The sequence below is a fragment of the Echeneis naucrates genome, chromosome 22, assembly GCF_900963305.1.
Source record: "Echeneis naucrates chromosome 22, fEcheNa1.1, whole genome shotgun sequence".
In the NCBI taxonomy this organism is placed as follows: Eukaryota; Metazoa; Chordata; class Actinopteri; order Carangiformes; family Echeneidae; genus Echeneis; species Echeneis naucrates.
The window spans coordinates 6,955,037-6,981,718 of record NC_042532.1 but is presented as its reverse complement, the minus strand read 5'-3'; the positions used below and the strand labels follow the sequence as shown (position 1 = coordinate 6,981,718).

Below are 26,682 nucleotides of genomic sequence, written 5' to 3'. Positions count from 1 at the left end.
CACATTATATCTTCAGATAAAACAATTTTATGAGTATGTCTCATAGGATGACATTGCATTAGGTACTGATGTATGTGGGCCATTAGCTCCAGAAAACAGCAACAAACTTTTAGCAATAAGTGTGTCACAAAACCATGGCACAGCACACAGGAAACAGCCTACGCTGTTGTTTTGGTGAATGCCTATGCATGAATTGCTGACCAACTAAGGAACCTTGGGAAATCACATATTCATCCTGCTAATGTTCCCAAGTAATCTTTTCAAGGTGACTCTCATAAAAGCCACTTTTCTCATCCCTGAGCAGAAGGAACCCCAGAGACATACTTTTGATTCCCCTCCTCTCACTGTCACTTTTTTTGCTATTTTCTATTTGTGATGTTCATCAGTTTGGCTCACAGAGAGAACGCTCGAGAGAGAGAGAGAGAGAGAGAGAATGGGGCCCTTTGGAGAGATTTCAGAGCTTGTCCTGTATCGGGGCATGAAAAATTGGCAACCACACAAACAGGGATATTGACAAGCTCAGATGGGAACAAAGTGTGAAAAGAAGCAGGAACATTAAGGTTGACATATAAAATAATTAGCCAGGTTCGTTCTGTGAGCGATTCATTCAACAATAAGGGAATTATCACCATCAGTGTGTGTGTTGTGCAGAAAATAAATAGGTGTATTTCTTTGTCAGTATTCATTATTAACAATTTGGCTCTGCTAAGTCATGAATACTGAATTGGTGCGCATTAATGCATTTAAAGCCATATCTATATTAAGATAACATCTAAAATTTTATTCACCTTCTTGATAAAATCTGAATCCAAAACACTACAGCAAAACGATATAATCTGTAAAACTGAGATGTAAAAAAAAAGAGATTTCCCCTTACTTCCTGTTTCTAAGCTAAACCAGCTAGCTGTTGTTTCTATGTACGCATTAACGCTAGGCAAATCAGAGTGAAAGAGAGTTTTCCAATCTAGCTCTCAAGCAAGAAAGCTGTCGAACTATCCCTTTTGAACTATTTCATGTCCAGATCCAGGGGCATCTCTGTCTCAAGCGCTCATCCTCTGGACAGATTCAGGCTATCTGTCTAATGCTTCCAATTCTTATGATACGCAAAGCTAACTGGTCCATTTTTGATCCATCTTAAATTTTGCTGAATTGGAAAAAAATGTCAGTGTTTTTCTGACTGAAAAACTGGAGTTTTAAGAACTGAAAAGTTTTTCAGTTGTCAGAGTGGCCAAATGTCACTTTTTTTTTTTACTTGGTCCTCATCTATGTCGAAATCTCCTGAAACTGTTAATGTGAGCGTTAAACCTGAGGTCAACCTTGTCAGCAGCTTTCCTGAAGGGTTATGGATGCCCTGCTGTGAAACTTGTCTTTCTTGTGCTGATCAAACCAGAAACATTCACTCATCTTCGCTTATCCGTTTCCTGATCGGGGGGGTGCTGGAGCCAATCCCAGCTCACATTGGGTTAGGGTGGGGTACACCCTGGACAGGTCACCAGTCCACCACAGGGCCAACATACAGAGACCAATAACCACTCACACTCGCACTCAGACCTACGGCCAATTTAGAGTCACCAGTTAACCCAAACATGATGTCTTTGGACGGTGGGAGGAAGCCCACATTCAAACTGCACAGAAAGGCCCCAGGTCCAGGAACCAAACCCATGACCTTCTCATTGTGGGGGCAACAGTGCTAACCACTATGCTGCTGCACTGCCCAAGCGAGAAATATCCCTTTGAAATGTGACAACCCCAATTGTCCTGATGTCCTCATCATAACAAGGACCTGACTCAGGCATCAAAAATGAGACCCCAGGATTGTGCTAAGTGTGCAGAATTTGGTGAGAGGAGGATTAAAAGCATCTTTCCAATATGCGTTTGTTCTTCATGACTGAGTCTGGGTGAATGTATGGAGTGTTGGTGGTTGGTAAGAAGGGTGAGGGGGTCAGATTTTGAACCCCTTAGGGTATATTCCAACCCTGGGATCCTCAGCCCCCTTGAATGAATGGAGCTCATGCTCTCGGTGGTGTATGCATGCTTCACATACCACAGCTGTGACATGTTTGTGTGAATGTGTACATGTGTGAAGGGGGATGTTCTGCGAGCGATCGGTTTGGTAGAGATCGAGACTTCAGAACTCATACAATCTTGCCACAAATGAATAGTTAAATAGGAGGAAATCATAAATTTCACACAATGAAGTCTTGTAAAGTGGCAAAGAGGGGCGTTATGTTGCGGAGGGCTGATCTGTGAGATAAAAGGGGGTCTTGTTAAAGGCTAATTTGGTTAAGCTTTCTAGAATTAAGAGTTCTGATTTGAAAATTAGGCAGCTGGCGTATAAAAGTGCATGTATGACCCCGTCCCATGACTGGCTCAGCTACTGAAGCCATCCACTGGCTCTCATAACTCAGCTTAAACGTTTGACCCCTGAACTCACTGGATCACAAGAGAAACGAAGCTCCCAAACATGCAGTGTCATTGATGTGATCATGGGATTCACTTGTCTGGCCGAGAGACCTCATTACTGGCTGACAGTCTGATTCACTGTCTCCCTGTCTGTGTCAGTGACAAAGCAGCCCCACTGCCATCGCAAGGTTTCCACTGAGTGTGAGGCTGACAGTTATGTAACTACTTTACTCTTGGAAAGCTGGACCTGTCACTCAAAATCCAGCAGGATCCATTAAAATTCCCGGCCTCTCATTCAAATATAGCTTTTTAAGGATTGATTATAGCTAAAATGAGTTACTGAAAAGCTTAGAACCTATATTTTTCAGCCTCTTCCCAACTGAAAAGATGCTCCTTCGCAACTTGTGGTCAGGAGTTGCTGAGCATTCTAACCCAAAATGTTCTGCTCTCAGATTGGTGGGTTAAGAGGACTGGAGTGACCAAACTGCGATTTTTCCTGAAAAAGCTGGGGTTTGACAAATTTGAAAAAAAGAAAAAAGCTGAACTTTGCATAGCAGAAGTATTGTTGATTTTCTTTTCTAATTTCTGGTTGTCTTACAAATGAAGATCGGTGATCACCGTTGATCTGAAGAAATGATGATGACGTTTGCTAGAATATTTATGAAGAAATCTGGTGTCTTTTCACCACCCACTTCTGCATTTCAAGCAACATTTACAGGACTATTTGTCTACTATTCTATCAATTCATCATTTCTAATTAAAAAACTTTAAATGACGCTCTCATAAAGTGACATCTTCTCGTCTGAGAAGATGTCTCTCGTGTAAGAGACATGTGTCTCTTACACATGTGCAACAAGTGCTGAGTAAGTTGATGAATAAAGTTAAAAAGAAAAATCAATACTGTCCAAAAAACCTCCAGAGATGTGGAAGAATGGGAAAGGTCTGAAGATGGGGCTGAGTGAAGGAGGCCCATCCCCCGGCCTCAGATTGGACGAAGCCCGGCTGCCACGCCCATGGGAGGAGACTCTGGTCGATTTTGAGGCGCGGTTGAAACACTCACAGTCGTATCCCTGACATCCTCTAATTTGAGCTCATCCGCCGTGGGGTTCGCACTCACACAAGAGGGGATCTTCTCGTTTCCAAACCCAGCTAGGAGAAAGGAGATCCGGTCGGATTTTTTTTAACGTCGTTGGCAAGATTTTACCCATCCCAGATCTGGATTTTTAAATCTAAAACAAACAACAACAACAACAAAAAAAAAAAAAAACAAGAAAGAAAACTCCTCAAGGTTTTTCTTTTTCGATTTTTTTTTGTTCAGAAAACCTAAAGGAAAAAAAAAAAGATGGGAGCCCAGTTGTCCAAGGGTGGAGTATCTGTGGAGGGGAAAGCCGCCGCTGACCCTGCTGCTGCCAAAGCCAACGGCCAGGTGAGTCCGTCCGGAGGGCCGGCGCGCTGAGCACCGGCGGGGAGCCACATGGCTCCACCGCCCACGGGCAACATGGGCGTCCCGGCGATGTGAGCTCGACTGCTGCCCCTCCAGACTAATCAGGGAGCGGAGGAGCCCCGTTTATTAGAAATCGAAGTGATTGAGATTAACAACAGGTCGTATAAACTGGGGGGGGTGTATGGAGGGCGAACCACTGGTAGGGTGGCCGTCGAGCAGCAGCGCACCTCCCGGCTCAGCGCGTACCAGACCTGCCTTTTGTTAAGTGTGTGTGTGCCGTCCAGCATGATGGCAGATCCGAGTGGAAGTGAGTGTTTGAGCCGTGTTTTCTCTCATGAGTTGGCTGTAGTCGGGCAGTTGGTCGCTCTTTCGTCGAACAAAAGATGCGAGGCAAACGGCTGCAGAGGATGCAAATGCGCTCCGCTGGAGGCGCAAACAAAGCGGCGCCAGTCGACCCCCCCCTCCTACCCCCACCCTGACTCTTCCACAGCCGAACCGCTTTGTTCGGTTTTAGAGTTGATTTTGAGACGATTAAATTGTGCTGGGGCTGATCTCAGTGCATGATACTGGTTTGTCCCCCCCCCCCCCCGGTTCACACATGTTGATGAACTTGACTTGTTTTGAGATGAATGAGCTCTGAAAGCTTCTCCGATCACGATGAGCGCGACCGACTGTTCATAGGAGTCTTATACCGACTCCGGCTTTGTCTGAGCTCACAGTACTGTGGTAGATATGAGCAACAGCTCGGGATGAGAGCAGAAACCAGACCAGGTTTCTCGGGGATTCCTTTGTTCTCCAGCTCCCTGGCTGTGTGGACTTGCAGATGCAGCGCTACTGCCCCCACGTGTCCGCTCACAGTCCTGCAGACAGCTGTTGAATCCCCTCTGAAGCAGCTTTCCCCAACTATCACATGGATTAACTGTGTAAATGGGCTAATGCTAATCTGTCCATGATTTGTTTGCTATGCTGAAACACATTTTCATCTACAGTTGATCCATCTGTATATCTGGAGTAATTTCCTGTAGCAGAGGCGACGTGTTTGTGTTGGCCAGCTTTGAGTGCTTTAATTCCTGACTAATGAGAGTCTCGTCTTTGCAGGAGAACGGCCATGTGAAAACCAACGGTGATGTGTCCGCCAAGCCAGACGGGGAAGTGGCTGCTGCAGATGGAAACGGAACAGCTGAACCAGCCAAAGAGGGCGAGACCAGTGCTGGGGATGCTATCGAACCTGCTCCCGCAGCCGAGGGTGAGGCCACCAAAGCAGAAGGCGAGGCCACCAAGGATGGGAAGAAGAAGAAGAAGTTCTCTCTGAAGAACTCCTTCAAGTTCAAGGGCATCTCACTGAAGAAGAGCAAGAAGGGCAGCGAGGAGGGCAAAGAGGAGGCCACCTCCCCAACAACCGAGGACAAGCCTGAGGAGAACGGCCATGCGGCCAAGGAAACCAAAGAGGAGACGCCGGCTGCCGAGGCCAAAGAGGGCGAAGATGCTGCCGCTGCTGAGGCTGCTGCACCCGAGGGAGAGGCCAAGGCAGCAGAGGAGGCCCCAGCCACAGAGGCTGCTCCAGCCGAGGAGGCCGCCGCCCCCGCCGAGGACACAACACCTGCAGCCTCTGAGGGCGAGGCCAAGGCAGAGTGACTGCACCCCGCCAAGGCACCCGAACTGATTTTCCAAGATTAAAATATATAAATATATATATGAGAGACTTGTGCCACGTTCTTAAAGTTATAAACAAAACTACAAAAGAAGACAAAGGATATATCACATTTGCTGATTCAACCACCAGTTCACTGCCTTTTATTAGTTCTTCGACAGACGGAATCTCACCGGGCCCTCTCATGATGAAAGTGTCGCCAGCCCCCATGGTACACACAGGGACAGGCGTGTGGCAAAGGTAATGGATTGGATGTGGAGCGAATCAGGAATACTGACTTATTTTCCCAATTCATGGAGAAACATCCTTTTAGCAGCGTGGCAGCCCTATAACATTTTATTTTTCTTTCTCATCTTTTTGGGATCTAAAAATTGTCACCATTGCAGAGTGGGGTAGACCATCTCCTTCACTTGAAATGACTGTTATATGGACACATAAACCTTTCAAATGATCTTATTAATTTTTAGAATTCTACATTCCTATGTTTTACCCCCAAATATCAAGTATTTTGTCATGTATAGAAAAGTAAAAATCGAGGAGGGGAAGTGGAAAAAGAACTATGTCTTTGTTCGTGCATTTTCATTCTTTTTCTGGCTAAAACCACATTCAAGCTTCATGAGTATTGCAGTGTTCACATTTCAAAGTTTATGACACAGAGGTTGGGATTGTCTACAAAATGTGAGCTTTTTCTCTGCAAACTGTCTCTGTAAATATGTTTTGGCCAATATTTTTGGTTCTCTTTATTTTGCTATTGTTTGAAGATGTTAATGGTTTTATTGTAACTTTTAATAAGGGTAAATAAATGTTTGATCCCCTCCGTCTGTGTTCTGCCTTGTGTTTCACACCATAACACACAAAGCTGGCCCAACTGGTGCAACTGGCGCAAACAAAAAAGCAAAAATAGCAGTTTATCCATATAGCACTTCTTAGTGCTTACTGACAGGAAAATTTTAATAAAAACAATTGTGTAAACAAGACAATTACATTTAAACAACGTAAATTTTCATACATCTAACTAGAGCTTCATATAAAATTTAAAGCGAAATACATGAATATATTATAAGGCAATGCAGACTGTTCCAAGGCTTGGGGACTCACTCTCCTAATTTGATTATTCCAATCAACCAGAATTCATATTGACCAATATAAACACATTTTCGCTTATCTAGATTATGAAATTTCATTTCATAAGAACCAAAAAAATGTTTAGCCTGTGACTTTAAATGCAAAGATCAGGAGTGGTAATGTAATCCTACGTAGAAGGTGAACCACTGTATAGAGGCTGAATTGGCCTGAGTCATCCTGGGGTTGTCCTATATTGTACCTATATTTATATGTGCACCAGTATAAATACGTCATAGAAGATTAATAATTGATTTTCAGATTTTTATACATTCTTTTACATCAGTAATACACCATAATGTGACTCCCTGACCATAAGCGAATGAACACTTAGATCCATATGATGTCTCCGGGTGTCCTCTCAGCTTTCATAATGAGCTCTCTCACATAATTCTCGGTAATTAGGATAACATGTTGGAGCTGCAGCCATCAGGCGGCAGAAAGCACACACTCCTGGTCTGACGGCTCACCCGGCTGGTTTTCATGTGTCGGTCTGTGTCTCCCTCTGGCGGATCGTGACTTTGCACCCTGATCCGAGCAGACAGTGTCGGTGACGGATCATCGGCGCGCTTTCCTCGGGTCGATGAGCACCTCAGCAGAGAATTTCCGGATCCACAAACGCGGAAAAACCATTGAGATTTGGTGAGTGGGCGCCCAAGGGACGAGGTGGCCGAGTGGTTAAGGCGATGGACTGCTAATCCATTGTGCTCTGCACGCGTGGGTTCGAATCCCATCCTCGTCGGCTCATATATTGTTCAGTGAGTTTATGTAAGTTTATACCGAGTGACGCATATTAATGCAAATGTTAAAGGTATATTTAAATACTGGCAAACGTGGAAAGTGTCATACAAAAGCATTTAAAGGCAGGATTGTGCAAAGTGTCTACAAATTTTAGGAACCCTAGGCAGTGCATATGAGCAGCTGTGTAGATTCCCTTGAAGAAGCAATGCAAAAAAAAAAAAAAAAGAAATTGTAAACCGCAAATAAGTAATAGTTTTCCCTTGCATCTTTTTAAAAAAACGTGTCCACTTTTTTCAAAACATACTTTTTAGACAAAATTTAAAAAGTTTAAATTACCCTTGCAAAGATGCATCGTTTGTGTACCAAGGGCATTAGAGCCCCCTAGCGGTAAGACAATTAAACTATTTCCAGACCACACATTAAAATCAGGCATTGTTTACAATAGCAACTACAACTTTAATTTTTACATTAAAACCTGGTTCTTAGTTTAGCTTTTTGTTTTTTTTTGTTTTTTTTTTTTTTTGGAACATTTTCTTTCAGTGATAATTTGAGTAATGCAAATCCTGTAAATATGTAAAATTAAAAAAAAAAAGACAAACAACAGTTAGGAGCTTGATCAGCTTTCTGTATTTTACAGGCAATAAAATGTATTGTATGAAACAACTTGACCACATCATTAAACAATTTTTGCCAAAACAGAAGTAGTCCACAGGAATTCGACAAAAATGAAAGTAGAAATGACCTCACTCCGTCAGCTCAATTTAATTCCCGTTTACACAGCAAGACCACAAACCTCAAGCCCATCCTCATGACTCATATTAAATAATAAAAAGTGTAACAACTGTACTCTAATATAAATGTTAAATTCTGATCATTGAACAACTAGAACATGATCCACTCAGGAATAAGCTGTTTGTCAGCTATAGAAGATATGAGAAACAACAATCCACTCAGCCTATCTGTGCTGAAATAAAAGTCCATTCATTACGCACAGGAATTTTTACGACCAAAAAAGTGCAAGCAAACAAAAGGTAGGTTTAAACCAGCTCTCTTGGAGGACAAACTTAAACCTTGGTGGAAAGCAAGCACTCATCTAATTTACTGGTGCCATTTTGTAGCTGAAGAAATATTGACACATAGAGCAAAGAGAGTTTGGAGCCTAACAAGTGCTGTCGTGTACAAAATGTGGCATATCAATGTTGATGATGAATCAACAATCAGTCAAACAAACATAACATCGGACTCCATCTATGCTGTCATTGCCTCCTAAATGTCTAATAAACATATCTATGGTAAGTTAGAAATGTTAAACACATTGCATTAATATTCATTTTCTTTAATGATGCCATTTAACATGCAACCAGACAGTGTTGGCGATCCTTCCAATGCAGAGTCATTAATTTTGCATGCCCAGCTGGATCACAGGAGCTCTATGTGCAGGTTATGCCATATATCAGTTCTCCTCCTGCGCTCCTGCTGTGTGATCACCCGTCAGAGACAAACCCATCGCTTGTGTATCACTGTGTCCTACAATGTTGTGGTTGTTGTTTCTTCTCTGATCTTCTCCCTCACATTTAGACTGAGCCGGCTCTCTGCAAGTGTGGGATCTGTTCTCCGATACTGGGACCTTGGTGGGGCTATATTGGTGAGTTCATGTTGGTCAGCAAATATGAGTCTCTGGTTCTCGTGTCGGATCCTTAACAGTTTGCTGATGCGCTTCCCTATGAGATACAACATCTCACAGATACACATGAAGATGCACAGTGCGCTAGATATAACCATGAACAGCATGAAGATCTTTTTTTCAGTGGGACGACTAATGAAGCAATCAACAGTGTTGGGGCACGGCTCCAGTGTGCACTTGGATAACCTAAGGGAAAGGAGTAAAACAAGTTACAGTGGGTACCAAATGCGATGTATTCATTTGAAAAGTAATAAGACACAAGCATCACCTGGGAAGGTCGTATCCATGGTATATCCTGTACACAATGTAGAGAAATGATGTGTCGAATCCGGCTTTGAAGACCAAACTAAGCAGATAGGTCCACCACAGCCCACCCCTTTTCTTTCCTGGGTTGGCATACAGATGACAGCCCTGGTGCTGTTCCACATATTTCTGGTCCTTTCCCTCGCGGTATTTTACATGAGCTATGACCATCAGAGACGGACAGGTGACAAAGATCAGCTGCAGCGCCCACAGACGGATGTGGGAAATGGGGAAGATGTGGTCATAGCAGACATTGGTGCAGCCAGGCTAGAAACAAAGAAGTAAAAGATAAAGATACATTTTTTCACTTCCTTAATGACTGTACTGTTAACTGCAAGTGATAACAAGTGATTATTGCTTTCAACAAAAAAGAGGAAATACTTGTATTTTATTCAAGGTATTGTACTTGCCATGGGATAACGAATACATAACAAGAGCACCAGTTTGCTGTCAGAATGAGCTTCAGGTCAGAGGCAAGATAAAAACTTTAATACTTTTAACTATATAGTAGCAAAAAGTAACAATTCACCTAGATTAGTTTCAGGCACTTTGAAGGGTCAATCTCAAAAAAAGGGGAAGTTCAGAAATATAGCATTACACTTCTGTTAAGATTAAGAACTCACAAGAGACAGAGTAAAAAGTAAGAAAGGAAAAACTGATAGCAGAGCCTGAGAAAAGTCCTAAAGCTAAGTTCCAAAAGCAATGGCTCCTACATTTCCCATAATTCATCTTCATGATGTCTTTCATTTCCTCATAAAGACCCACCTCCCTAATCTACAGAAGCTTTATAATATGAAATCATCTAAATTAGATCATCTGAGATGTTTTTGCAGAATAATCATGTTACTGTTTTCACAGGTTGGATAGTCTAAACTAATCTGTGACATGCCAGCCCTGGCCTCGGTGAACATGCAGGCTCTGTAATCAATGTTACATTAAGGACTATAAGCAGATGATTGAAGGGCTGGCTACCAAGACACTTCCTGCTGTTGTTAAGGAACTGTTTACTACAAACTGGTCCTGCTATAGACGAGTGGCAACCTGACACAACATCACCCAGTGGTTTTTTTAAAGCCTTGGGTATGCAATTTGGCCATTTCCATTTTCATTTGAAGAAGAGAGCATATTTGGATAAGAACGTGTAAGAAAGAGCTTTTCTGAACTCTTGCCCTGATCATCAGGCAGGTCACGGTGTGGCATACAGTCTCTCACTGCAGCTACATCCTCATACTGCATCCAGTATGTGCAGCATTACTGTCTTTTTTCCTCTAAATTGAACTTGAAACTAGCATCTGAGGCCATAAAGCCTCGAGGAAAACTATTGCTCTGTTAATAAATCAAGTAAGCAGTAGGGTCATTTTTACATAGACTTACTCATCCTTTTTTTTCTGCAACCAGTGGTTCACCCCTCATGGCCATTAGATAGACAAAAGCTTTAAGGCTCCTCAGATCTGGAATCTACATCCATTTTATGAAGGCAGCACCAAAATTAAATCAAAGTGAGCACATTACACCATAGCTTCATCTGTAGAAGCTTTCAGTTCTTGTTTTTATAGGAGTGAAACTCATTAGTGAGACTACACATATCAATTTCATGACTGTATCTTGCACGGTTGACATGCTGTTGTGATAAACACACCCCTTTGTGGTGGTTCCTACTGTAGAATGTGTCTCCAGCATCACATTTTGCAATGATAATACACACAACTGTACCAGCTACACTGTAACGGAAGCTCAGACAATGTTGCTCCTATATCTTACCTGCCGGGTGTTACACACAAAGTCTTTACTCTCATCACCCCAAACCCTCTGGGCTGCAACCACGAACACCAGCACACGGAACACAAACACCATGGACAGCCAGATCCTCCCAAATGCAGTGGAGTATTTATTAACTCCACTCAACAAACTCTCCAGCCCCGACCAGTTCATCCCTGCTGCTACACTGGCCTGGGTGAAAGATGCAAGTGCACCCTGTGAAACAGTGAAACAAAGAAATTTGTTACATTTCCACATCCATGTGACAAGATAAATGGTATATATTTTTTACCTAGATTTGATTTTAAATGTATTTTCTATTGTCTTCATTATTATTCAAGGGAGAGAGATGGGAAGGCAGGGCGAGAGAGATGACATGAAGCAGGGGGATATGCCCATAATGCTATTTGTGCTGCCAGGAAAGACACAAAATAGCTGTAGATAAGGATCAACCACAATGTGGCGAAGTCAACACATACCAGGAAAAACTATGTTACACGTGCTGCAGCCTAAACTACGGTGTCTGAACTTGCAAGAGCTTTTAAGTAATTGTTCATGCCCACCTACATTACGAATCTGTTAGGCACCCATGTGCACAGCTAATGTGCAAAAGCACCGTTTGTTTCCAGTAAATACAACTAATTGTATTGAAAGGAAGCGCCCATTGGCTAATACTTTGCAAATTGGTGCTCAGGTTTAATAAAGTTATTGGGCTCCTCACTAATGAAAACAGCACTTCAGTAAGATCAACAAGATGTACACAGACCACAGAAGATTGCGTGATGTTGTGCTCTGGGTGGGAGATGAATGTATTTATCATATGGCTGCAGTGGTTAATGGATAGATAAATTCACCATTTGTTTCTTTTAATGCTGATGAAAAACATATTTCATGCTCCATGTTTAGCCTCCACTGGTAGTAAAGGACTGTAATCCCAAAAATAGATGGTAATCGAGTGCTCCCCATTCGAGCAACTGTCATTTGAAAATCACAAAATATCAACATTTTCACAAATACTCAACCTGGCAACATTCGTCTGTCACAGTCAAAGATCTCATTTTAGTTTTCCCCCCTTCTGTTTGATGTTAGGATTACTTAAAGTATGATTGGATGATTACACGCATGTGTACAGGTATTCCTATTGAAATGCTCACTGAGAACAGTTTTTGAACAAGCTTTGTACCTTTAACCAACCGGAGAAAGCCAAACTTCTCTTCCTCAAAATGAAGGTACGGATTAGTTGTTCGACCTTAATGTTATATATAAAGGCTATAAATGTGAGTCACGCTTCAGTACGTACACAGGCTGCTGGAATTAATCTCAGTCATTGACCCTTAAAGCTAAGCCATGTTTTTTTTTTATAATAAATCAGTCTTTTTATGTCCACATGCTTTAACAGTGACTCACTTCCTGGTTGTGCGCTTGCGGCTGTTGCTGTTGTTCGGTGTGTCTATTGCTGCTGAATGAACACAAAGTGAACAAGAGTGGTTGTATGTGAGTTTGTGAGATCAGGTTCATGAATGAAACAATCCAATATCATCGGGCCAGTTTAAATAAAACATAAATCATAGAGCTTTTGGTATGTGTGGGTTTCAGAGCTCATGTTGCCAAGATACTGGGTTGTGTTTGTGTGTTTAACAAATGTATCTTTCATTGAAAACAGAATCCATTGTACACAGACAGTTTCCATGCAAACATGTAGCTTGAGAGAATAATTTTCAGTTTCATGCAGCACATACACCGTTCCTATCAAACTCCAAACCTCTGCTGACAAGATATGCAAAAAATGTCAGCTGGTGAAGTAAATGGTAATCAAGCAGGGGAAGTTGTGTGAGGGAGGGGTCCCTAACATAAAACAAAAGAAATAAAGGAATTTGGTTTGGAAAACATAGATAGTAGAAGTCAGAATTGCCGTGGTTTCATACTACGTTTCAGGAAAACTAAAATTAAATGCATATGGGATCTGTGACGTCATACCCACGCCTGTACGGGCTCAGTGGAAGATCACTCAATGTTTAGAAAGGAGTAAAATATTTATATCTCAAAGAAAAAAAAGGGGAAAAAAAACAGGAGTGGTTCAGCACAGATCTATTCTGTGTTAACTCTTTACACTCCAAATGTAGATAAGTTTTTCTCTTTTAAACAGGCAAAACGAAAGTTTTCATCACCAATGAGACTTAAAGTAATTACTGTTGTGACTAAACATTACTCAGTGCTAGCTGTAATAAGACCATGTATATTTCACATAAACGTGCATTTCATTAAATAAGACAACAGTCTTTCAATTGTGTAAATTATATACATGGTAAGTAGAAATGTATCTTTAAATGGACACTACGGAAATACCAATCTGAGCTACAATCAGTTAAATTCAAGGAAGCAATTATACTCCTTGTAAAGTCAGAGGCAATCTGGAAAGTTTTAGTGTATGTTACACTCCACCATGCCATTGTCTATGTGTTGAAGCTTCATTTTATATGAAGACTATCATTTGTTTATTGCTTATTGTTTATTTCTTTAAATTGGTTGCTCAGGGTCCTCCCACTCTTGAAATATTTGTATCTTAGTGACAGGAAAAGGAGAAGTTACTCCCATTGTCTCTTTTTTTTTTAGCTTGGAATATAGTTTTCCTCTTTATTGATAGCTTGTAGGCATCTTGTTTTATAGTTAAATAAACAAAGGAGCACTATTGTAACTATTGTAACTAAGTTTGTGCATCATTAAAACACACTACCAGCTACAGTCTTTCGCTTACCCCTCATTCCAGACTTTAAGGATATGAAACAGCAGAATATATGAAAATCAAAGAAGAGGAAACTTACCCAGTCCTGAAACCTCGCTCAAACTTCAGAATCAAATATGTCGACACCAGCAAGTAAAAGTATGGGCAACGGTCAAGTTAACTGTAGTTAAGAAAAAACAGAATGAAGTATTCCACTCCTTTCTCTCTCTCTGTGAGTCTGTTCTCTCCGTTTCCTTCAGAAATCCTGCCAAACCAGATTCATCAGCTGCTACGTCATCACACGCACAGACTTTGCATGCCCTGTCTCGTCAATTTGTGGAGACTCCACTCCCCAGAAGTCATGCAACCTAACACCAAATAAATAAGTAAAGAAAGAGACACATATGGTTCATTGAGCAAGGAAAAAGGACCTCCAGGCCTGATGACCAGTATCCCTGTGTTTGTGTGTCTGTTTTATTTATTTATTTTTTGTTTGTTTTTTTGGACGGGCTCATTAGTAAGAGACTAGAGAGAGAGCATGAAGGGCCACACCCTATGTTGCATACTCGTTGAAAAAGCCTGTGGGGAACAATGCAAATGTATATTTACAGTGTGCAGAGTAGTTTCAGTGTGTTATTACAGCAGTTTATTTGAGGTGACATGAAATGAGATTAAATAAATGGTGTCATTTGCATTAAGGGATTTGTTTGGTCTCTTTAAATAATTCTATAAAGTTTGGTCCAGACCTACTGTATGTGTAAAGTGCTTCGAAGTAACTCTGTTATGATTTGTTCTTATATAAATAAATACATTTGATTTGATTTGATTATGTAAAACAAATTCCACCTGAGAAAAATGCAATCGATAGTATGTTGTTATTGAAAATGTTGTTAGGTCAACAGGCAAAAGGTTAGAGGTTAAATTAGCAGCTACAGTAAGAAGCACGTTTAAATATACATTTAAACGCATGCATTGTTTTGTTTTGTTTTGTTTGTTTTTTTTTCAGAAAAAAAAACAAAAATAAACACAATGTATAAGTCGTTTTGGTTTTTTATTCTTAGTGCAAAATAATTTTAACGAACGTGTATTTTTCGGTGAATTTTAATACCGGAAGTGTAGAGTGTTTTTTAACAAATTAAAAGGGTCCCAGCCCGAAACACCGAATCAGCACGCCTGTTGTTATGCTTTATTTGTGAAAGCTCTTCGCCGGAAGTTGTGGCATTCACTGTGATTAACTCATTTTTGTTCAACATGTCTCCCTTGCAGGTTTTTCTCCGGCACTAAAGGATTTTCGTGAAACTACTATATCTGGTAAGCGTTTTTGTTAACTGTGTGTTTGGCACTGACGTAGTAACTGTTACTAGTGTGTGATATTGTGTAACTAATGCCACTGTTGTTAAATAACACACTGTCATTGGGGGGAAATAAAATCTGCGGATGCTTTAGCTTTGCCAGTGTTAGCTTGCCGTTTATTCTGGGAACATGGTAGTTGACCCGCTTTCACATGGCATAAGGCGATGCTGAGTCGTCTTGGGAGGCGACAAAGGTTATATCCTCCACTTGAAATATTGGTTTTTAACAGAAAACGACATAATGCGATTGTACAAACCGTAAGTGTCATTTTTTTCTTTAAAGTTGGTCACAAGCAGGTTGATCGTTTAACGTTAGAAAAGCTAACGGTAACAACCAAGCCGCTTGTTTCTGATCACAGCCGTCTCACTGCAGGCGAAAAAATAAGTAGCTAGCTAAAAACTGAGCTTTTAACAACGTGTAGCTGTGCTGTGATCTGCTCCTTAGCTCAAAATTAAGGACTGTAGACGACTTCCATGCTCAAAATCAGCTGTCTGGATGAGTTTAGCCAAGGGAACCCGGCGCCTTTGAAACGCTTGGTTATAGTGCGCGTTGGCACAATGTCATTCCAAAGTCTGTGTAAAATGAGGTCGAACATCGTCTGCTCCCTTATTTTGAGATATGAGCTTAAACCGTGATTCACACTGGGCGGTGGGCATTATCTGTTCTCATTACACATCATCTGTTCTCGTAAACAGATGATCCATGGAGCTAGTGCACCGTTAACGTGTTTTCCTCCACGCTGCAGGTTAGCAGCAAGCTAGCGGGCCTTTGTCAGCCAGGACCCAGAAAGCAGCAGCATCATCATCAATGGTGTGTCTACATCCCGGAGCCGTCACATTCTCCTGTGTACGCTCAATGAACTGTCTCCCCAGCTCTCATCACAGTGAGTGTTTATCAGGAGGCGCTGCAACACAGTCTGACCTGTTGATGCATCACCAACCAGCAGCAGGCCACCACACTTCACATTACCGCAATCCATTACTCCGTCTGTCGTTCTCAGGCTGCACATGTATGGCGTTTGCGAGGCTTGGAGGGGAGTTTTGCCAAGCCCAGCACCTGCTGCTTATTGTGGACAAGTGAACAGGAGACGTCAGCTAGGCACAAACACTGCCATTTGGCCAGAGGTGTGTAGCATAAAGGCCATTCACAAACATCCTGTAAATATTCTCCATGTTTAATGTGTTACAGTCCATTAAGATGGAGGTACTGATTTATATGTCTGTATGCTGTCAGTCTTTGTTGCCACCTGTGTTGGCCTATAAGAAGGCGGCATTAAGCACATGATGTTTGAAGACATTTTCCCACTCAGAAGTTTGCTTATCCACACTTGAATTGCATTTGAGATGAGCAGATGAGAAATATCATATTCACTATAAAATAAGAAGGGAGGAATGATCAACATGGTAAGATAAGGATTGAATTATGTTAAATTATTTAAAAATTACTAACTATCTGTAGGTGTGTCTCTCAGGTCCTCCCTACCATCTTGTTCAACCCATATGAGGAGAAGCCACCCTTCAGTCTGTCACCTTTACTGGGGAGTAGGGGAGGCTTCGGTATTCAGCCGGGAGTTTCCACTCTGCCCTTCTCCTCTCCTGCTTTTCCTTTTTCTTCATCTCTGCTGAGTAATACAGGTCTTTGCTGAATGGGCTAAAAGATCTGAAAGGATTGAACTTTTTCTGTCTTCAGTTTTTGTTTCTGGACATTTGGCATCTCTCTCTACTTGATCACAATCTGCTAGAGTTCCATTTTTGTTTTTAACCAAGCCAATTTTTCTTCATTGCCAAGAAACTTCCCAAGAAATTAAGCTGTTTGTTTTTTTTGTTTTTTGTTTTTTTTTTGTTGTTGTTTGTTTTGTTATTTAACCTTCACCGCCAAACAAGTAGAATATTTCTCTGCCCATAAATCTTTTTCATTTTTTTAAAGCACAGACTTTTTCATCTTTAATTATTTATTAATAAACTTTTGTTGGTCTAAAAATGAACCGACCGGCTCCAGTAGAGATCTCCTATGAATGTCTGAGGTTCCTCATCACGCACAACCCCACCAATGCACAACTGGGAAGATTTATCGAGGTGATGCATTTTTAGATGAAAATTGTTTTAATTGCAGTATATTTATCTCATTCTATGTATAGCTGAAATCATAGCAGCGTCTTATCTAAAAATCTCATGTTTTGATAGGATCTGAAGGCATTTGGAGTTAACACCCTGGTTAGAGTGTGTGCTGCTACCTATGACAAGACACCGGTGGAACGAGAGGGCATACAGGTTCTGGTAAGTGATGAATGTGTGCAAGTCCTAAACCAGTAATTCATCCAAAGGTCTGTCAGGCATGTATAACTTGGAACCTGCATCACAAAAACCTCTTAGAGATTTCAACCACAAAACCATTAAGGTGATGGAAAGCTCTTTTTGCAACAAAAAGAGTATATCAAGTAAAGACTAGAATTTCTTTCCAGGACTGGCCATTTGATGATGGCTCGGCACCCCCAGACCAGGTGGTTGATGACTGGCTGAACCTGCTGCAGGCGAAGTTTAGAGATGAGCCTGGCTGCTGTGTGGCTGTGCACTGTGTTGCTGGACTAGGACGGTCAGTATGTGATAGACAAAAGATTAATTAAGTGACTTCCTGCAGTAAGTTATTGAGGGAGTTGTGGGGAGAGGTTTTTTTTTCCCACTAGTCTTATCATCTCTCTAATATTGTAATTTATAGTCAGCTGTGGTGAAATGTGATAGACATTTTCTTTGTTGCCCTCAGAGCTCCTGTGCTGGTGGCCCTGGCTCTAATTGAGTGTGGGATGGAATATGAAGACGCAGTGCACTTCATAAGACTGTGAGTACTAAGTCATGATTTTGCCACCCTCCATTTTATTTGACTGCACAAAAGATTTTTACAATCTTTCTATATAGTATGCAGTGAACCATTACTGATTTTATAAAGGTTATGTCTCATGTTGAATGTTGTCTCTCTTTTCCTCTCAGGAAACGCCGTGGAGCGTTCAACTCTAAGCAGCTGCTTTACCTTGAAAACTACAAACCTAAACTTTGCCTGCGCTCCAAAGATGCCAATGGTCAGAGCTGCTGTGTACAGTAGGAATTTACAACACTACACCTTCCCACTGTATAGGAGATGTACATCTTTTGATGTTAAATTAAAAGTTGATGCGGGTTTGGGATACTTTTTTTGATAAGTCACCCCATTGATTCAAAGCACTTCATGCCATTTTGAAAAGTCAAGGACCTTACAGCGAAGGTCTCTAAACATTCTAAAAAGTATATTCAGCACAGTCAAAAATTTAAATGTTTGAAGAGTTCAGCTCCTTTTTCTGTGGTTTAATATAAATATGTAGCTAAACTACACAAATACATTGCCCACTAAAGGGAAACCCCACAGTCAAGTAACAAAACTGTCACTCTGAATTCAAGTTTTTCAAAAGAAAAAATAATAAAAATAAAAATCAATTACACTAATACAGATGCAGCCACAGTAAATTATGCTAATTTTAACAGGCTTATTCTAACCAATTATTAATGTTGGGATCAGTAAAAAAATACTTGATATTTGATCTCAGAAACAACCCTACAAAAGCTGAGTAGTTGGCGTTGTGTGCTTTCAGAGGCTTGCCGGTTTATTGCACATCAGTTCACAGATTTATTTATTCCTGTCTTTGCTCACTGACCAAATTAATGTCCTGCAGCCAGAATGTGGTGCACACGAAGAAGAGCTCAAGTTAACGAAGTTAGAAAACATTTAAGAAATATGTTAAGAAGATGAAAATATATATATAAAAAAAATGTGTCCTCAGTTTGATGCAAATGTGTGAAGCTGTATTAAACAACACTACAGTCTACCTACTCACTGTATGTCCTAGGTAGGAGCCATAGTTGCACAGTCTGCTTCTCTGGAACTAGCTCACGTTGGCCACACATTTGTCACCATGTTTTATATAATCACCAAGGCAACGGGGTCCAATTCGTTAAATCTGAGTTGGTGAATGTATTCATATAGGAATATTTAAAAATTTTGGTAGATTATCAGATATTAATGTTGAAAATGTTGAAATACCATTCACTTTGGCTGTAGCCCCTTTGCTTTGTCGTACACAGTGTTCACTGATGCTCGACATGGCGTATGATTGAGTGGTAATATCTGTCTCTCTGATAGAACCTGACTGGGGATTGGCATGATAACAATCCAGAAGTTTCTGTACAATAACAGGAAGTTGCATGCAAACACATTGTGCATCTACTGTTATAGATGGCAGGGAAATAAGCTGGTATTTAACAAAACAGGAAGAATGAAACACGCACACTGAGATCATCTGGTAACCTTGGTGTCTTGACAATCTTCCAAATACTTTATGTATTTCCATTTATGACCATAGAACAGGACTGTGGAGCCAACATGGCTGCCACCGAGCACTTAATAGCCGTTGCCTCTCTCCGGCTCTGTACCTACCTATCTGTCTGGTCAGCTGCTGTGTTTGTAAGATGCTGTTGGTCTTTGTGTTATTATTTTTCTATAGGTTATATTTTCTTTACCTTGTACCTTTTTATCTATTTGTACCTCTTATTTATTTATTTAGTTAATTATTTGTTTATTTATTCCACTGTGTTTCTTTGTGAAATGTCTGTCTGCTGGGAAAAAAAATTATCTATTAGTCCTCTTGGAAATTAAAGTGTTTAGTACTGTAAGTGTTGGGGTTGTTTTTGGAACGATTTGGAAATTCATCCTCATTAGAAACAAGTTCAAACATACTTTCATTTTCAAGTTGTCAAACAAAATCATTTGTAATGCATAACTGTGAAATTTAATATGTTGTGAATGAATTCAACCTTATCAGCTACAGATCTGCAGCGGTTTGAGGTCAGTGACTGGACTCTATGTAGCACTTACGCTCCAACCTGGCAGCTGCCCACCATGAAGCTGAACCTGACCCCAACCTCAGTGAAGGGAGTGTGTGTGTGGCAGACAGTGAGGGATTGCCTGTGGCTGGAGTGATGCTGTGAATGTGTTCGTCAGAGTGGAATCGCATCATCACATGGAACCAATGGATGATTCAAGGTTAATTGGTTTTATTGACTGACCTAACAACACATACGCACTAGAACTAACCTTGAACAAAAGAACCATGCTAAATAAATAGAATAAATATCCATGAACTAAGCTGTAGACCCCAAGTTTTTAAGTGGCGCTCAGTGAAAAGTCTCGAGCTACAACCTTTAACCAATTAGAATCCCCAGAGGAGTATGGTAATTGATGAATAGTTTAATTATGAAACACTTAATGAAATTATTTTCTGTCTTCTGCCATAGTTTAGCAAAATAAGAGGAAATGCAGATTTTATAGCATGAAGAATTAATTTTAACAAATAATAGATTAATGAAATGTAATTAATTGGAGCCCAAGCTCAGTGAAATTTCTAAATATAATGTTCACATTCTTCAACAATATAAATTTTAACATAAGAAAATCCAATCACATGAATCCAAGTACATGTTTTCAAGACAAGATTAGTTCAAACTTATTTATTGCATAGAATTATTTGCATTGCAATTCAAATGCTGTATAGTCATAAAGCAGTAGAAAATACATCAAAACATCAATGAAGATATGCTTGAACAAAAAAAAAAGTATCTGAAACAGCAATCAGTCTTTCTAACAGATAAGCATTGTTTGTTGGAGTGTTTGTAGCTTTATAAATCCAACTGAACAACATATAACATAATTTGTCTGCATACAATTTTTAAATCAGAACAGTACATAAAAAGTACATAAAAAGTTGGAGCAAATCCTTCTAATCACCTTTTGTATTTAGCAAACAATTGCAATTGAAATAGCAAGATTGCTGAATATATAGGCTTGTTTCTTTACATGAAATGAAGATCAAAAAGACATTACATTAAGCATTTATGTAACTATGCATTAAGTGTAAAAACTGCCTGTATGCAGCTGGTGCTTTGTCTGTGAACAGTAGATGGCGCTAACCTATCACGATGCGCTCTTAAGTCTCGTTAAGTTAAAATGTGTGTGATTATCATGTTTCCAGTTTTCTGTTAAAAACACATAAAACTGTCAGCTGTTTACAATGTTTCATTTATCCATGGTATGTTCAATGAGCTATGAAAACACACACACACACACAAGCCCAAAGAGTCCTTGGCAGATGAGGACAGCTCTCATAATCTTCTGAATTTATGACAGCTGAGCATTTCTAAAGCGTGTGTGTGTGTCCGTCCGTTCACCATCTACATTTATGTACATTTATACAGAACAACACACAATAAATGCCTCAGTGAAATCCCCCATGTTGAGTAGCTGGAGAAAAGTGACATACAAACACTTTAAATCAGAGTACTTCTCCAACCCTTCAGTTTATAAGCTTATTCATTTTCACACAGCCGACAGGGGGCGCTCCATTCATTCAAACTGCGTGAATGAACATGTCCGGAAAATAAGATTGATTGTTGCATTGGTGACTGTTCCACCAGTCGTTTTTTCCTATAGATATAACTGAAGCTGTGGGCTATTTATCGTGATGATGATGAAGGGGGGAGGGGCAGATGGGAAGGATGATCGGGACGGTGACCCAGTTCAGCCTGCAGTCTGCACAGATAACCGCAGATGATCAAAGGATGAAACGCACTGAGAGTTCACCAATGAAACAACAGCGGGTGTTCCCGGGTGTCTCACACCCAGCTGCATTTCCTCTCTGAGCAGAAAACAGGAGAGAGGGAGGAAGGAAGAGGGCGGGATTGGAGAGAGGGAGAGGAAAGTAGAGAGGAGTTGGACTTTTTGGTTTTTTCAGCATCTGGATTTTTTTTTTTTTTTTTTTTCTGGGGGGGGGGGCAAGACAAGAAGAAGAAGAAGGGAGGTTTGAATGTATGGAAAATCACCAGAAGTTGAAGAGAAGACGAGGAAATCTTTGTAGAAAAGGAAGGCGAGGAGGACAGAAGAAGTTTTTTTATTTATTTATTTTTCTAACGGGACAGGAGGACAGCCGAGCAGACCTGCGGGAATGTTGCCGGTGAGTCTGCATTGATGATCAGCACGTTTCCTGCCCGCTGGAAAATGACGCTTTCTTTGTGTGTTTGTTTGTTTTGGGGAAAAGTTTGAAGGGTAAATAAACTTGCAGACTAGGCGTGTGAGGTTACTCGGTAGAAAGTGGACCCAGTTACCTGCCGCCTTCATCCACTGTGTGGGCTGCAGTCTGAAAGGTGTCCCAGAGGACCCCGCACAGTGATGGACAGGCAAACTAAGATGGTGGGAAATTAGGGACAGGCAGGCCACATTCGAACCAACTCCATTCATAGTTATGGAGGAAACTTTATTTATTATCAAACTTATGCTATGGGGTATGGGGTAGAAAACAATGGCAATTACACCGGAAGTTGGGCTATCAATTTTTCAAAGTACATCATACGTGAATAACACCCTCAGCAGCACTTTGAAGTTTCCCTGCTTGTCATACGTATGTAGTTGAAAGCATATATATTTATATTTAAAAAGTGCTCATTGATGATATCGTCTCTTCTCCCCCAAAGGAAATGTTGCTATATGAATCACAGACACGAATAAAAGCTAGCACGTTTCAATCAATTAAACACGTATTTTTTTTTTTTTTATAATGGTAAAAGGGTCACCATGCCACCACCAACCTATAAACAGTACCTAGTTTTTGAAAGTAGGAAAGGCTATTGAGTTGAGTTAATCATTGCAGAATGATGCATTTATGGTAAATACACAACAGGTGTGTTATAAACTTAACCATTTAGTCAGCTCCACATCCCTTCAGGTTGTTTTCAATGTATAGGTATATACAATTGTCCATTCTAATGTAGTCTTGAATACTTTATATATATATATATAGAAGGTTGTGATCAGAAGTCCCAGAAATGTTTCCTTCTTTTTGTATTTTCACCAGTCTGATGTGTGTTTTTGTGTGAGTGAGTGAACGACTGACAATCCAGAGCACACCCGCACTTGCACACATAACACGTTTTGTGCATGTGTTGTGCATTTGCTCATCATCCATGGCTCGCTCAGATGTCTTGAACATTTCATCCTGACCATCTGCACTATTGACGTGTTAGTATTCAGATCAAATCCTGGATCGTCTTGATAAGCATTAAACTATCACTGTCAGTGGATGTTAGGTATATGAGTACAGTCTAAAGTTGGTAGATATAACAGAAGAATTGTGAATTTGTATACTGCAATAATCTAAGTCCTGAATGAAATCTGAATCTGTCTGCGCTGAAATGAGTAAAGCATTAGTATTCCTCCTTCCACCCTGCCCTTCCTCTTCGCTCTCTCTCAATATCAATCTCTCTTTCTCTCTTTCACACACGCACAGAAAACACTACACTCCTTTGTGGCTAAGCTGGGCCGCTGTCAGCTCCAGACAATACGCTGAAGATATAAAGATGTGTTTACTGCTGGGACAGAGAGAGGGAAAGAGACAGAGAGACAGAAACTCAGAGAGGACTTTTACCATGACCTGTAACCCCACCCTGAATGTCCTTCCTGATTTAACCCTTTTTTAGCTTCTGCCATTGTCCACCCATTGTTCATAGCCATGTGAGTGTAAATCCTGACTTCTCTTGTGAAAATATTTGACTTAGTGTTGTTACCAACACAGCTACCTATTTATTTCAACTGCTGCAGGAGAAATGGAACAATCTTTTGGTGTTCTTCAAACAGCCTTTTACCAGCTCATGTGATTGAGCTTCCAAATCCAAAAAACGGGTGTGATATCTTCACACAACTTCTGAGATGTTGAGAATGCTAAAATAATCATTTTAGCCACACGGATGGCAGTTAATGTTCCCCTCAGGATGAACTGCAATCACTTTGGTCACAGTCACCTCATCATTCAGTGGCCTGTCCTTTTTAAGGCTGGATTTATTTTTGGGAAAACTGAAAAAATTAATTGCCATGGCAGCTCCATGATATGAATAGATGTCTTGCCGAGAATTTTTAAATCCATGAACAAAGCAATTTGCAGACATAAGAAAAACAGGAGTTGCAAAGGCGTTTCTTTCTCGGTGAGCTGAAGCTCACATTTCTGTGATCACATGCAGTGTATGTGTGAGTGTGTGTTTGGGTTTGGGCAGTGGAAGAGAAGAAGGGTGGGGAGGTCTGGAACGCAAATCACCTTCAGCTGTCACTGTGGTCCACTGTGGTCATACACACACACACACACAGAGGGCTAAAGACCAGCCAGGAAGGGAGTTACTAAGAGTTTGTATTTGCTTTTCTTTTTTCATTTTCTTAAATTTCTTTCAAGTTTTAGTCATGAGCTTTAAACTAAATCAAAACTTTTGATTCATCATCTTGTATTTGTTTTATCACAGCTTAACTCGAGGGGTCTGCTACCAAAGATCAACCGTATCCTAGTATCTGTTACAGTTAATATTCTAGGTCTTTTGTCTTATCATAGAGTTCTGCTTCTTAACTCGGACGTAAAACTCAAATCACTGAAGTTGAGGATTTCCTTTGTGCATTGATTTATTTCCAATAATAGAAACTAACAAAAAAATAATGTAAGGTGCCCCATTCCACGGTTGATTGACAAGAGAAAACCCAACTTACACTTTTCTCCTAGATGAAAACAATTTTGTGGGTTACACAGATTGTGCGTCACAATGTGGATCAGGAATACAATGGCATTCATTTTAACATAATGAATGGCTCTAACAGTATCATATGGTCCTAAAGCTCATTCCATAGTTCACACATTGTGTCTAAGTGTGAATGTAATGCAAGGTAGACTTATCATCAGTCTAACTTCAGTGAGCTCTACTACATATCTGCCTCCATATTTAATCTTGTAAATCCCCTAGTTTATTAGCAGCTGTTACTTGGAGCTGCCACCTCACTGGAGAGACTGGCTTACACTGCTATTTTCTCCACAGCGTGTAATACTTTCCTAATTTTGGTTGATGCACCTCCTAAAAAAGGAGTGAGATATTTAAATGGCAGCAGTTTCCACTAACTAGACCCACACAGGCTGTTCCTCCTGCCAATGGTTTATCATCACAGGAATTAAATCTAAACAACATGGATTTTCGCTAGCTGCTCTGAAATCTGTCTCTAGATTTCATGTAAAATTTAAGTCCAGTGCCATGGGCTGGATTCAGAGATCAAACGCTTGCTGGCCAGTCAAAACACCAATTTGACAGATGGCACAGACCAAAACTCGTTCCTCTGTCAGGACAGCCTCTCTCCTTGAACGGTTGGTGGAGCAGTTATAAACTGACTACAGCCCCAGATCCCAGCACAGTACATCATCATTCAAAATGACATACAACGCAGCTAAAGCAGGCCAAACAGCATTCAATCGTCCTTGTTACATAATTCACATTCGCAAAGTGACAGTTACACCGTCCTCACCACTAATACAAAATTTTGTTATACAACACACACAAATGGTGAAACTCCATTTTTATGTAACTGTCACAATCAGATTGCTGTTATGATGGAGACCGTCATCTCCATTTCATCACAGAAAATACAAGTATTAATGTGTCAATTACATTTTTGAAAGAAACTTGCATTGTTGGCACTCTAGTTAGTTTAATGAGCGGATCATACCAGTCTCACGTCCGCACACAACACACCATGGGCTGATTGGCTTAGCACAAAAACTGGAAACAACCAGCCTGCTTCTGTCCAAATGTAACAAGTCCAACAATCAGCAGCGCTACAGTTTATTGATGACCATGTACTTGCAAGAATGTCAGGAGCCAGCAGAGATAGGACAGGTCACTGTAACTGCAATCAACCTGAAAACTCTTTGTTGTATTACTAGTCACTTTGCCAGTCATCATCTAAATGAAAGTAACGGGTTAAGTAGTGGGGTTTACAGACACACAATAAAGTTATTTCCTTTTTTTTCCCAGTCTTTGTGTTGAGCTAAGGTAATCAGGCTGTGGCAACTGCTTCGTGCTCACTGTCGAGTGGTAAGTGAGTGTGGTATTAAACTCACCAGAACATCTGAGATGGAGGTTAATTTCCAAAAATGTCCAAAATATCCCTTAGTTTTATTGTCATTAATTCATGATAAGGTCGCTAAAGGATGTGACATTAACCAAGCTCTACCACCCTTTGGGTCATTTATATGATCATTGTTTGCAGATTTAGCGCTGGTTAACCCAGGTCTATAAAAATATCTGCTCAGCAAATTAAAACATGATTAGTGCTGCTTTGGAGCATATTGTATACATTTGTCTTTTCAGTCGGCAGCTGGTGACAGCTGGTGAGGGTGACATACCCATGTGACCACAGCTCTGAGTGTGTCTTAGTGACACACACACACTCAGCTCCCTGTGTAGAAGTGTTTAAAACTATGGACAGTCATCATTTTATTCTTTCTGTGTGCTGACCTCACTGTTTTAAAGTTGCACGCGTAAGTGTGTGTGTGTGCATGTATGAATCTCTGTTTTGTAGTTGCATTGTCTGTAGTGGGTGGAAGCACAGTACAATCCCTTTAAAGA

The 26,682-nt window shown here is 40.6% G+C and overlaps 3 protein-coding genes and 1 non-coding gene across 5 annotated transcripts; 3 read left to right on the top strand and 1 right to left on the bottom strand.

Moving 5' to 3' along the window:
* Positions 1 to 3,487: 3,487 nt before the first annotated feature.
* Positions 3,488 to 6,315, top strand: marcksl1a (MARCKS-like 1a). Its single transcript, XM_029493469.1, has 2 exons — positions 3,488 to 3,829; positions 4,946 to 6,315. The coding sequence occupies exons 1-2, from the start codon at positions 3,746 to 3,748 to the stop codon at positions 5,480 to 5,482; spliced, it is 621 nt and encodes a 206-aa protein (XP_029349329.1). The 5' UTR covers positions 3,488 to 3,745; the 3' UTR covers positions 5,483 to 6,315.
* A 965-nt stretch (positions 6,316 to 7,280) lies between these two features.
* Positions 7,281 to 7,362, top strand: trnas-gcu (transfer RNA serine (anticodon GCU)). Its single transcript has one exon. It is a non-coding gene; the product is annotated as a tRNA-Ser (tRNA).
* Positions 7,363 to 7,968: 606 nt separating this feature from the next.
* Positions 7,969 to 14,127, bottom strand: gjb9a (gap junction protein beta 9a). Its single transcript, XM_029493468.1, has 4 exons — positions 13,929 to 14,127; positions 11,110 to 11,322; positions 9,314 to 9,615; positions 7,969 to 9,231 (listed from the first exon to the last, which is right to left on the bottom strand). The coding sequence occupies exons 2-4, from the start codon at positions 11,278 to 11,280 to the stop codon at positions 8,889 to 8,891; spliced, it is 816 nt and encodes a 271-aa protein (XP_029349328.1). The 5' UTR covers positions 11,281 to 11,322; positions 13,929 to 14,127; the 3' UTR covers positions 7,969 to 8,888.
* Positions 14,128 to 15,063: 936 nt separating this feature from the next.
* LOC115035716 (protein tyrosine phosphatase type IVA 2-like) lies at positions 15,064 to 21,024 on the top strand. 2 transcript variants are annotated; one of them, XM_029493679.1, is made up of 8 exons: positions 15,064 to 15,139; positions 15,927 to 16,064; positions 16,182 to 16,305; positions 16,653 to 17,256; positions 17,365 to 17,457; positions 17,643 to 17,773; positions 17,942 to 18,016; positions 18,166 to 21,024. In XM_029493679.1, exons 4-8 carry the CDS (start codon positions 17,161 to 17,163, stop codon positions 18,275 to 18,277), a joined length of 507 nt encoding a protein of 168 aa, XP_029349539.1. In that variant the 5' UTR covers positions 15,064 to 15,139; positions 15,927 to 16,064; positions 16,182 to 16,305; positions 16,653 to 17,160; the 3' UTR covers positions 18,278 to 21,024. The 2 variants fall into 2 exon arrangements, with proteins under 2 accessions (XP_029349539.1, XP_029349540.1); XM_029493680.1 differs by having other exon boundaries at positions 16,640 to 17,256.
* Positions 21,025 to 26,682: the final 5,658 nt, after the last annotated feature.